The sequence below is a fragment of the Melanostigma gelatinosum genome, assembly GCF_949748355.1.
Source record: "Melanostigma gelatinosum genome assembly, chromosome: 19".
NCBI classification, from domain to species: Eukaryota; Metazoa; Chordata; class Actinopteri; order Perciformes; family Zoarcidae; genus Melanostigma; species Melanostigma gelatinosum.
This window is the reverse complement of record NC_136652.1, coordinates 3,777,479-3,790,742: the sequence shown is the minus strand read 5'-3', so window position 1 is coordinate 3,790,742 and position 13,264 is coordinate 3,777,479. Positions and strand designations below refer to the sequence as shown.

At 46.0% G+C, this 13,264-nt stretch overlaps 1 protein-coding gene across 1 annotated transcript; it reads left to right on the top strand.

The window, feature by feature from the left end:
- Positions 1-1,130: 1,130 nt before the first annotated feature.
- LOC306793467 (EMILIN-1-A-like) lies at positions 1,131-11,467 on the top strand (the record flags this gene model as incomplete). The annotated part of the gene is made up of 12 exons (XM_079291113.1): positions 1,131-1,247; positions 1,762-1,853; positions 2,909-3,114; positions 3,486-3,585; positions 3,888-3,996; positions 4,081-4,293; positions 5,481-6,758; positions 8,299-8,713; positions 9,043-9,168; positions 9,322-9,339; positions 9,440-9,574; positions 10,482-11,467. 12 exons carry the CDS (start codon positions 1,131-1,133, stop codon positions 10,799-10,801), a joined length of 3,129 nt encoding a protein of 1,042 aa, XP_079147239.1. The 3' UTR covers positions 10,802-11,467.
- Positions 11,468-13,264: the final 1,797 nt, after the last annotated feature.

The following is a 13,264-nucleotide window of genomic DNA, read 5'->3' as shown; positions in this document are numbered from 1 at the left end:
CAATTTTCATTCACATATCTTGAGGTGAGAGGTCAAGGGAATCCTTCAAAAATCGCCATCATTACCTACAATTGAGCCTGAGATAGTGCCGCGTGATTCCTCAGGTTCTATAGTCTCATATGATGCCTGAGCCAGCAGGCCATCCAATCACAGACAGGTTAAACCAATTAGTTTGACTAAACTATGATCTTTTAACAGTCTTTTAACTAATTTCTTCGGCTTCATAAAGTCTTCACTGCTTAATTGATTTGTGTGTCAGCTAAATATTACAGGGTTTATATTAAATATTACAGGGTTTATATTAAATATTACAGGGTTTCAAAATGGTGAACACCGTAGTAAAGGCACCCGTTGGGCATTGAAAGCTAAAAGCTTGTCTAATCTTTACTTCACTGTTTAACTTTGCTCTGGACACATCTTCTGACAAACAGCTGACATATCTTACCCTTCATTTCCTCTGGCTGACCTGGTGCAGATAAACCCTTCCAGCCCTCTTCAGTAACCTCTCTCTGGCTCTCTGTCTCTCTCTCTCTCTCTCTCTCTCTCTCTCTCTCTCTCTCTCTCTCTCTGTCTCTCTCTGTCTCTCTCTCTCTGTCTCTCTCTCTCTCTCTCTCTCTCTCTCTCTCTCTGTCTCTCTCTCTGTCTCTCTCTCTCTCTCTCTCTCTGGCTCTCTGTCTCTCTCTCTGTCTCTCTCTGTCTCTCTCTCTGTCTCTGGCTCTCTGTCTCTCTCTCTCTCTCTCTCTCTCTCTCTCTCTCTCTCTCTCTCTCTCTCTCTCTCTCTCTCTCTCTCTCTGAGTGGAAGGAGGTGTGCGGAGCTGCAGGAGCGGAGTTTTGAGAGCGAGAATTAACGTGTTTTTCGACATTTTTCTTCCTTGGGTAATGTTGGGGATGATAGTGTAGTGTAGTGTGGAGGGTTCACGGGGGTTGTGTGCACTTTTAGGGTCTTTGTTTGGGGGTGTTTGTAGCCGATCAGCGCGAGCTGTCTGCGGCTAGGCGCCGCCATGAGCCTCATTGATTTGACCAGGAAGCACGGGGTGCGGATCCCGCCGCGGTTCGGGTGTTCGGTGGAGGAGATCAGCCTGGCAGTAGGTGAGCTTGTCGGCCACAGCAGCGTGAAGTCCGCAGCACGGATGAACAGCGCTGTGGTCGTATTTTTGGATTGCGTAGAAGCTGCGGAAGTGGTGGCGGATAACGGGGTCGAGGTGGGCGAGCTTTTCCTACCCGCTTACGCTCTCAGCTCGCCGGCAGTAAAAGTCACCGTATCGAACGTTCCTCCGTTCATTAGGAATCTAATCTGTGTTCTATCCTGCTCCTCCAACTTCCTTTCCTCGGCTCCGCAGACGTTTGTGCCCTCTATCCGATCCATTTCCTGTCTGTGGATACTGAATCCACTCTGCTCGGTTCCTGACCCGGGGACATCCGACATCACAAAAATCGGAGCACATTTACTCAAGATGTGATGGATGGAATGATTTTATTTTTTTTACAAATGTTGTCCTCACTGCTGATGTTTCTCACCCTGTCGGCTGACTCTGGTCCGGCTACCTGATCCCCCGTGCCAGCCGCGGGGGCCTCGGCCCTAAACCTGGGCTATGCTAAGAATGAAGCCAACAGGGGTTTCCAGGCACCGCAGTCTGGTCTCCCACCCTGTAAAAACAACCTCTTCTTCTCCGTCTTTCTCTTTACGACTCTCCTCCTTCCTTACTTCTTCTCCAACTCCTCCTGCCCCTGTTTTTGTATCCCCTTTTCTCACGCTCCCAGAGCGAGAAACTGGAAGATGAAGTCTTTACTGTGGTGCAGGAAAAGGCCCCCGCGATACCTAGAGTGATGTTCGTGGGTTGGCATGAAGGAGAGTCGGGGCTTGTTAATGCGAGACGCTGCCATACATCTTGAGTGAGACTTCCGGCCAATTCTGGTCTATTTATTGCATTGTTCCTGTAACAGGGAGTCTCTTCAGTCGCAGGGCTAAAGGACACATTCATGATGAAGCTATCCAAATTAAATACTTCATTGTTTTCAGATGTCTCTGAGCGGCAGATTAAGATACAGTACTGGCTAAATGCAGTTTAGGAGAATGGGAAGAAATAACAGTCTGTGGTTTAGAAAGAGCTCTTAATCCCATCCATCATCAGTAGACGAGTTGCAGCTATTTCCCAGACAGCCGATGACTCAGTGCACGTCAGCAGTCAGCGGTGGTATCCAATGCAGGGTTCAGGGACCGCTCCAGGTCCTTAACTGGGTTATCGGGATCACGCTACAGATTTTTCGTTTCAATGTTGCATTCTGACACAAGTCAGCGATGCTCAAGTCCCAAATAACTCTGGAGTCTGAAGACACAAATCATCGGACTAGGAGTCACATGCTGATGGTGTGTCAGGTCCACCATGCTCCCCGTCTTAGTTTAACACAAAGAACAGGAGGGGATGTCGGGTATGTTTTGCAGGAATTGGGTCATAGATCAAAGTACATACGATTTTTGACTTGAAATCAAAGAAATTCTGAGTCGACTAACAATTTTGTAGACGAATCGATTAGTTGATGTAATCGACAGATCTGTAACAATGAGTTCCTCTACAAAGAATCACACAAAAGTACCACTTTAAATATCGTGTTTACCAGAGATGTGCCCATTTTATTCAGCATGTAAAAGTCAATCCTAAAAAGCTACGAATCAAAAGTCGAAGGATCACTGCATGTATTAGGAGTCACCCTTTGGGACCACACATGTCCGTATGAAGTTTCCTGGTGATCCAGCCAATAGTAGCAGAGATATTTCAATCTGGACAAAAGCGGTCGGCCGACCAACCGTCCCACCAGCTTTGCTGTCAAAAACAGGAAGTCCATCATTCATTTAGAATCTCTTGTCAAACCAGAACAAATGAAAGTCCATTTCCGTTTTCGTCCTCAGCTACCGGACATACAGGAGGCCGAGGTATAAGGTAGCTTACAAGATGGTGACAGAAATGGAGTGGAAGTGCTGCCACGGTTACTCCGGGGAAGACTGCCACGATGGGCCGAAGGGAACCGGCGACACCCAGGTCGGTGGAGGGCGACCCCGCGTCACGCAGACGGGCTTCAACACGGCCGGCGGGCAGAGAGGAGAGGGCAGAGACGGTGAGAATCACATCTACGGAAAATAACGTTCAATGTCGTCACGGTAACTCATTTTGTGGAACTGGTAACATGCTCAACATGTGCAGAGCAGGTCTAAAGCATGAATGAATGAATGTGTCTTACTTTTCAAGTCGATATGTGAGAGCAAAATGACAACTTTAAGCAGATCTAGGGACAGTTATATGAAACACAACATTGAATATGCTTTCCTCTAAACATTATTCATGACTAAATCAGCAACAATCAAAGTTCGTCCTCATGGGTTTCCAGGGCCTGTAACAAATATTCAAGGTTCCATACTTTGTAAATATGTAACCTTAGGATCAAACATTTCCTCTCTCGCATCGACATTGCTCATTCTTCGTCTCCAGGCGACGGGGAGAAGATCAAACAGCTGGAGGAAACCATCCGAGGTCTGACCAAAGACCTCCACAACATGCAGACCACCATCCACGGCATGAACCAGCGGCTGTACGTGAGCACTGTTTCCAGCACATCACATGCTCGTGTTATTCACCTGCTGCACCGTCATCTGCATTAAAATGCTGTTTTCTATTTCATTCCAGCAGTTCAGTTTAGTGAGAAAGCGCTTGTTTATGAACATAAATACAGAGATTAGTTAGGATGCTACATTCAGATGAAGCAATGTGACAATTATTCTTACATCCTTCTCTTTGATGTCATATATTTAACATACACCTCTTTTTATGACCAAAACCTGAGGGAATCTCAACTCTTCTTCTTCTTCTTCTTCTTCTTCTTCTTCTGTGTAGGCCTGGTCTGAACGGGGCTATTGTCCCTGCTGATTCAGCTCAGCCACACATGAAGGAAACCATCAACAGCATCCAGACCAAGCTGGACCATCTCTACAACCGGACACAGGTAAAGCAGTATCTTTATGGTCAGAATTCAAATGCAGAGGGTAGACTTCTTCTTTTCCTTCACGTGCACGTGTTGCTTGCTCAGGTCCATGACCAGACTCTGCTCAACATCAATAACCACCTGGTGAACGGAGGGGGCAACGAGCTGGACGGAGTGGCCGGAGGAGGAGGAGGAGGAGGGGGAGAAGGAGGAGGAGGAGCAGGAGGAGGAGCAGGGGGAAACCAGCTCACCACCCTGAAGGAGGAGATCCTGACGGAGCTAGAGAGAAGGGTGTCTCTGTCCTGCTCTTCATGCCAGGTGAATCTCACGATGTAAAAAACGCTTTGTTAGTGATTTCTAGTTGTAGTTTGCGTAAAATGTTTCTGCTTCGCTCCCCGTGGCCTTCTGCTGCCTGAAGCCATACAAAATTATTAGCCACATCCAGGCAGTAAAACAAGAAAATTGCACTCGCACGTAATGCACTGCACGAACGACAAATGAAACAATACTGCAGTGAAAGGACAGATAAGGCAAATTGCAACGAGGCCAAAAAACTATTTCCCAGCAGTTTGAAAGAGTGGAAGGATTAAGATTTAACATCATCACGTGTCTAAATGAAGTTTTTATTTTGCCTCATTCTACGTGCTTTCATTTTCACTGTAGGTTTACTGTCGCCTCCGTTATGCACTGCTCAGCTGTATTGTGTCGGGAAGAATTTTATATGAATAATATTTATTTGGGGGTATTGGATCAGGAGCAAAAACAAACTGAGCTCTTTTAAAACGAGAATTAAAAATGTAGTTTTTCTTTTATTTCTTCATTGTTATACCACTGGGTTGCGTATGCATTTTAAGTAATTGATGAATTCATTAATTATGGTTTTCGTGCCTCTTTCTTCTTTTACTTTGCTTTTACATGTAAAGCACATTGAGTTTTTGAAATGTAATGCCTTGCCTCTTCTTTGGAGCTGGCAGTCAGTAATGTGTGCTATACAAGTGCTATGCATAATAATCATAATGATTAGTGATAATACTACTAACAATAATGATAAACATTACTCATAAAGCTCTTTTCAAAACAAAGTTACAAATTGCTTTACATGGTCGAACCACGATTGAAATATTTCAGGACTTTAAGCGAATGACAGCAGGAAAATAAGACTGCTGAAACAAATAAAAGGCTTTTTTGAAAAGATAAGTTAAGATGTGATTTAAAAGATGTCCCTGATTTTGCAAGCGTCGTAAGTACAGTATTGGTTTTTTTTGTTCATCGAAATTGAAGAAGCCAAACAACCTCACAGTTCAGTTTAAAATGTCCTCCAGTTGTTGGTACAGACTGTAGGTGTGCACTTTACTCCATTTGGTGCTCAGGGAGGGGGCATTAGACACTATTTGCTTTCAAACCAAACAATTTGGGACACAGACACAAACACCTCAATACATAATCAGTACAAACTATAGAACCAGCAATATAATTCCAGTCTTCATTATCCCTGCTCCCTCTAGGCTGGCGTGGAGGACCTGAGGCGCCAGCAGCAAGAGGACAGGGAGCGCATCCAGGGTCTGGAGAAGCTGATCAGCTCCTTGGACCAGCACCTGAGGCAGAGCCTGGACATCTCCCGCAGTGAAACCCTGCGCTCCCAGGCCTGCTGCAACACCGTCACCGAGCTGGAGAAGAGGATGTCCACTCTGGAGCTCCGAGTCACCTCCACCGCCAACAAGTGCGACGCCGTTAAAGGCCGGCTGGACAAGGAGCTGGCAGGGACGGGCGGCGGGAAGGGACGAGTGACGGAGGACAGGTTGAACGGCAGGCTGAGAGAACTGGAGAAGAGGGTGAATAGCACGGTGAGGAAGACGGAGCAGAGGTGCACCAACACGGGGAACAACGTGAAGGACAACGTCCAGAGGGACGTCACGCAGCTGCGCATCATGGTCCTCAGCCGGCTCGACGACCACGGCTTCAAGATCGGCAAGCTGGAGCTGGACGTGGCCGTCCTCGGAGATACGGTCAGGGACCACAGCCGGCGTTTAAGTCACCTGGAGAACACCACGACCTTCCTGGACAGAAGGCTAACATCCACCACCAACATGTGCAATGAGACCTGTGGACCTAACGGGAAAGGCCGCAAGACTGATGACACTGTGAAAACCTTAGAGTGGAGAGTCGTGGATAACCAAGAGGACATCCAGAAGTTTAACACCAGGCTAAACGACCTGTCCGTGTCAGGGGACTCGCTGGTCGACAGAGTCATCAACTTAACGGACGACGTCAAAAAGATAATAGCTGTGACGGGGGAGAGCGGCGAGCATTTCAACCGGATCGTCACGGAGGTCGAAACGTTGGGCCGCGATCTGGAGGACTGTTCCATTTGCGGCAGCGTGGAGGAGGACCTGCGCTTGCTCGCCAACTCCACCAAGACCGGCCTCGGCAAGTGCCAGGCAGAACTGACAGATCTGCGGAGAAAGGTGGACTCGGGAGAGTCGGCCTGCTCTCAGGTGTGCTCCAACCTTCAGGAGGAGGTCGGGCGACTCAGAGAGGAAGTGGAGGAGTGCACGGGACAGTGTAAGGTCGACATGGACGATCTGAAGAAACGCCTGGACGGTCACGCCGTCCATAGCGGTAGATTAGGGGGGGATCTGAAGTCCATCCAAGGAAAGCTGGCCGGGGTCATGGTCACATTTAGCTCCATCAATGACACCCTGAAGGGTCTGGGGAGGACTGTGCAGACACATGGAAACACACTGACCGATCTGAGCAACACCAAGGACAACATCATCTCTGAGGTAAGATGATGAGGGTGATGTGACTGCCACTGCCTGTACACACGCCAAAATGTGAAATACTCGCCTGCAAATTTTATATTTCTAGAGCCTTTATTGTGAAGGGTAAGAACGGAAGCAGTGGATCTGGTCTGCGCGGCCTTTGTAAAGGTTAAACGGAGTAGTAAAGTTTTCCGTCTTGGTTCAGACTACGGAGCTTTAGTGTTATTGTTTCATGGACATATAGGCATACTGTTACAAAGCCTTCTCCATGCTGCCAGGAATTAAATGCTGGTGGGAAATATATTGAATAGAATCAGCCTTTTGACCGTAGAATATAAACTCTCCTCAAGTGTCTAAAACCCACAAATCTTCCAGGAAAATTACTGAAGACATGACATCAGTATTGTCAATGGTAGCGACTGCCTAGCTGAAGAGGTAAAAGTGTTTAGTATTTTACAATAACAAGACCAAGAGACTACAGCCATGCTAGCAGCATGCCCCCTCATTCTCAGGCTCATTCATATGAACGGAGGAAGGAAAATAACTCTGGATTAGTGCATTTTACAATCTAAGGACCTAATGATTTAAATGAGGGCTATACATGTTTTTCTACTGGCAAGCTGATTTACCTCAAAAAGATATATTCACTGAGTTACAGACGTCTTTTTCCCAATGTAAGTCTATGGGGAAAGAAAAGTCAGTTTGGGTCCAATGGCATCACTGATCAACGTGGAATCAGTCTGGAAATTCAAATTCCACCTTTTGGCCAAATGTCTAATTTGTGTGGGGGCACGCTAACATGATAATTGCTAACATCGGCATGCTAACATGCTCAAAATGACAATTCTAACACACTGATGCTAAGCGGGTATAGAGAGCTGCAGGGATGACGTTGAAGGCCAACACAGGAAGTTAATGTATCGCACTCGATCCCTCAACTCAAAGCCGCCGTGTCTTGAGCCACGCTGCTAATGCGGCTACAAAAAGCTAAGATTTTGTGAAAATAATTGTAATCTGTGTTACACAATATGATCTCCCACCTTGTTCCTTGTTGAATATCTCATGACCCTTCAGATTTACCCTTCAGAGTCCAACACCTGCTCCCAATACCAGTATTTCTCAACCTGGGGCTCGGGACCCACAATGGGGTCCCATTGTGGGTCCCGAGCCCCAGGTTGAGAAGCACTGTACTGGTACGTTCTAATACATACAATAGAACTAGCCCCTCAGAATGAAAGAAAGAAAGAAATGATGGTAATTGCGCTGATGTGTTGTGTGAATAAACTGTTCATAGTGAAACAGAGCTTTTCTTTATGGACTCTGAAAACTACACTATGTCAATCAAACAGGTCTCGTGGTTATCTTGGCAACAGTGTTTTCACATAATATTATGATAGTAGGGAAACATTCGCTCGGATAATATGCTTACATATTTTTGCATGTATAAGATAGGAAAATAAATGGCAGCAACGACTGAGAAATGTATATTTTTAGTAGAACTTTGTCAAAAGAAACTCATCCAACGTACACACATTAACAAGTGTTCCCCACTCTCTACAAGGTGGACATCTTGCAGAAGGAGCTGACGGATCACGTCGACGACTCCAAGATCCAGTTCGACAACGTGGGCCAAGAGATCCAAATAATGAGGAGCAACTATGTGACGGAGGCCGGGGAGTGCCGGCGGTCCGGCGACGGCCTGGAGAGAAGACTCTCCAAGCTGGAGGGAGTGTGCGGACGCCTGGACTCCTTTTCAGACGGCCTGGAGAGGATCAGGGACGGCCTGAACCGACACGTGTCTGGGCTGTGGAGCTGCGTTAATGGACTCAATGTCACGGTGACGTCTCACGGAGATCTCATCGACGACATCCAGAACGTCCAGCTGGAAAACGTCCACTCCGACATACACGGACTGAACTCGTCGCTGGTGGACCTAGTGGAGGAGTTCCACAGTTTCATAGAGCAGGACTTCATGGGTGAGTCGCGGGGTCACGGGATTTGACTTTTGGACAAGAGACAGAAAGGGAGGCAAGGTCAGGGTGAGGGACAAATGGACCAGAGAAAGAATCCAGGCGAGAAGCGTTCACTCAAAGAGCCTTTAAAGTCTGCAATCTGCCTGAAAGAGGAGTTTCAGTCAACATGGGGCTGAAAGGAACGCTGGGTTAAATGCCGTAGCTTTCTTGACCTACTGTGCATGTTTTTAAAAGAAAAGAAAATATTTTTGTTGGAGAGCATTTTCTTTCAGGAGGGTTTTTTCCCCCAGCTGTGATTATTATTATGATCATTAGATGTTCTCCTCCCCCAGGTCCACCTGGTCTACCGGGCCCCCGTGGAGAGAGAGGCGAGCGTGGAACCCAGGGTCCTGTAGGACCCCAAGGGAGGGTGGGACCCCTGGGCAGAGAGGGCAAGCAGGGACTAGCTGGACTCCCAGGTAAAGACAACAAGCTTAGTCTCTGAGTTAACAGTTGCTGATTTACAAGCTCTAAAGCTGTACGATACATTCTGATGATAAAAGATAAACAGCAAGAACGGCTTTGTTGGATGATGAACTCACTGTTTTTTTGTCTTTCATCTAACTCCTCAGGTCTAAGAGGCGAACAGGGTATGAGTTGTTCTTACTAAACAGCAAAGAAAGCACTCATTCCTGTTCGATCTTTCCTTTCGTACCAACTCCTCCTCTCTGTCTCCCCTGCCGCGATCAGGTCCTGCAGGGTCCGATGCCCACGTGCCTCGCCTTTCTTTCTCCGCCGCGCTGACCCGCCCGATGAGAAGCGCAGGAACCATTGTGTTCAACGAGGTCTTCGTCAACGAAAATAGGGTCTACGATCCCAAAACAGGTGCGCTTCAGGTCGGCTGGACTTGTAAACAGATGCCCTCTGAGAGCAGAGCTCTCTTTTTATAAGATCACCTCCAGGAAAAGTAGTTTTCTTTATGTGTCGGCCAACCGCTAAGTTAGCATCACACTGGTTCTCTCAACAAAAAGCCAATGGGACTTTTCCATTAGATGGATTTCTGGATTATTGCAGAAATACTTACACGTTTTATTCAGCAAGATAATCTTCACAAATGAACATAACTTTTTTGATCATTGAAGCGTGAATGCAATCGGCAGAAGTAAAAAGCTAACGTCAGGCTATAGAGGAGCTACACCACGGCCACACGAGTGACTAAACACATGGAGGCTGTGAAGGCGGACAAGTCAGCGTGATGAAGTTGTGTCGTCTCATTTAGCTAGTTGTTAGCAAGCGACTTTTGTTCAAGACAAGTGAAATTCACCACATGGATATTTACTGATTTTATATCGTAGAACAAAACGTTAAAATCTCTTCAGCTTGCGTTAACCACAGACTTTATTTCAGGCATCTAAACAAAAACACATTCAAAAAACTCATTGACTTTGAAAGAAGGGAACACCGGAAGTGCAAAAATGCTGACTCATTTCCTGGTTTTAGGACTCACCAGACTCCTCTCCATTGCATTGAAATGGTGGCAGAAATCAAGCGACATCTCAAACCTTGGGCAAATCAAACCAAAGTTATCTGCACGGCTTCCTCTGCAGGCATATGTTTGTAGGATCACTCAACCTTTTAAAATAGTGGTGCGTTGTCTTTTTGATGCCATCCAACAGGTTTTGTTCAATTAAAGTTACTTAGCAAACAGGGATCCAAGAATTTTGATGAAATAAGGGAGTCTGAGCTCATACACAGCATTAAGTTCACCATGTCACCGGCTTCCATCCTCCAGGCTATTTCACAGCTCCAGTGAGTGGGAAGTACTTCTTCAGCGGCATCCTGACGGGCCATAAGAACATGAAGATCGAGGCGGTGTTGTCCAAGTCCAACACTGGCGTGGCCCGAGTGGACTCGGCTGGGTACCAGCCCGAAGGCCTGGAGAAACCCATGGCGGAGGCCAAGCACATCCCCGGAGCTGTGGCCGTCTTCAACATCATCCTGCCCATGGAAGCAGGGGACACGGTCTGCATCGACCTCGTCACCGGCAAACTGGCCTTCTCTTCGGAACCGCTGACCATCTTCAGCGGGATGCTGCTGTACGAGACCACCTGATCGGACGCGGGGTTGATGTAACCAGTCTCAATCTGTCTGCTGGACTGTGAGAGACAGAGCCCCTGGCTGGAACAGAGACTGAAATAACTGGACTGGATTCATTCAGCAACGACAAAAGAAACTTCAAATTTGACTTTTTGTGCTAAAAAGGAAGGACAAAAAAAACTCAATCATTTTTTGTTTGTTAGTTTCACAGCTTTAAGGAAAAGAATTTGCCCCAATGTGTTTTTATTCTATGACGTGTTGTCTTCAGAAACAAGAAGCCACTGCAGGGTTGTCTTGTAATTCCATATTTCATGCTGTTCTACAAACTTGAATTCTTTACAGATGACACGGAGATAGCCCTCAGGTCTGTCTTGTGTTAAGGACAGGACATTTGCTTTGATGATGAAAGATAAAAGATGTGGGGGTCTTTTGTTTTCAAATGTGCAGAGGTTTTCTTCAAGCTCACAGTTTCGTTTTGACCACAGGCAAATTCCCAGAAACATGACGCTGAATGCCAGTTGTCTTCGAGTGATGTCGGGGACACGGTCCAAACCGCCGTTATTTAAAGGGAAATGCACAAATGAAGTCACTGACAGTTCAAGACAGAAACCGCAGCATTTTATAAATCACACTACAGCAAAACAATAAGACCATTTTAGGACATAAGCTATGCCCAGAAAACACGAGGGGAGGAGGAGGAGGAGGAGGAGGAGGAGGAGGAGGAGGAGGATGGCTGGGGGGGAAGAATGGGGATTTCTTTTTTTCTCCCCCTTGTCCTAATAAGGGCCATCTAACGCTGGTGGAGGATCAAGAAGCTAAAGTTATGAAGCTGTTCCTATCATTCTATCTGACAGTGGAATTTTTGTGGAAAGCTACAATAACAAATCATGAAGCTGAACTTTTGTCTCTAGTCTACAAATCCCATCTCCTTCATGAACACGCACACACACGCACACACACACACGCACACACACGCACACACACACACACACACACACACACACACACACACACACACACACACACACACTCACTTCCTGCCTTTAGAAGTCTAACTGAAATAACCAGAAGAAAATGTGTGCATCATATCAAGTATGTAGATATTGTTGAATGGATTTAAAAGGAACATTTTCTGCAGAGACGATACAGAACGGGCCACATGCTGCATTATATTGACATAATGGTGGAAGCAATACATGGATTAATATCAGCACATCAGGGTTTGATCCCAATGCATTGTTCTTTTCCTCCCACAACTTTTCCTTTCCAGTGTGGGAATGTAATGTTATATGTTTCTATGTATTGTATAACCTCGAAGGAATGTAAATATTTTTCAGCGGTTTCGCCCACATAAGATTTTTACGAGTTACCACTTCACCTTGCCAGGTATTGTATATGTTTTGTATGTTTTTTTGCCACATGTGTGCCTCAAATACAGATATCCAGTTTTACACAGCTGATGTCGGCAGTCTCTCATTTATCTGGATTGTGTTCCGTTTATTAAATGAGGCAGTGCGTGCCAGGTTTTACACGCCGTTTAGCCCGCTTCAGACTTATTTCATCTGGCACTTTATTGGCTTTCACAAATACACACAGCTGGGACGACTTTCTATTTCTGGCTCCTACTTTAAACCCCCTCTCAACTCTTCCTCTTGACTGCAGTAGGTTCATTTTAGCTGAAGACATCAAGGAGATGGTTGATAAGCCACTTGTTAGGCTGCACTGCAGTGACACCCTGTGTTCAGTACCGTCGCAGCTGGGATGTCGCTGCTGAGGAACCTTGGAGAGAGTATCACATGTCTTTGCACATTCATTACTTATCAAGAGGTCTCTTTATAAACCCTTTCTGCACTCAAGTCATTCCACCGTCACTCATGCAGACAGAGTCATCCCTGAGACAATGTAATTGATCTATGCACTGGCGGTCAAGTGCAAAGAAGCGTTAATTCTACCTCGGCTACCTAAGGATGTAAGGATGCATGATAAGATGGGACAGATGTAGCCTACGTATGGTCAGCTGTTTGAGCATTCAACAGCTAGACTGGATCTGCATTGCAGATATCCATAATTAAATTATTCCCAGTCCAAATGAGCATTTCAGATAGAAACTAATTGCATTTTTGATATGTAACATTCTGGATAAAAAGTCTGACTATCGTCATAATGTAATAACGACTAGTCAAGATGACTTTGTTAATACTGATGATAGTCAAGCTTGGCTAATAACTTTTAACGGCTTGTCATACTATTCTAGTGAAAATACAATTTTGATGAGGAGAAATGATATTTCTTATATCTAAACTGTATACATTGGACTGGCAAGCCGTTTTAACATTGAACGTTAATCGAACCACACTCCTCTGTAATCATAATGTTAGGTCATGTTAAATCCGCTTGCCATAGCCTTTGGTGTTTGTGTTGGTACTCTGTGGACCCCAGGAAGACTACAATCACTCCGTGAAAGCTGATAGGGGTCCA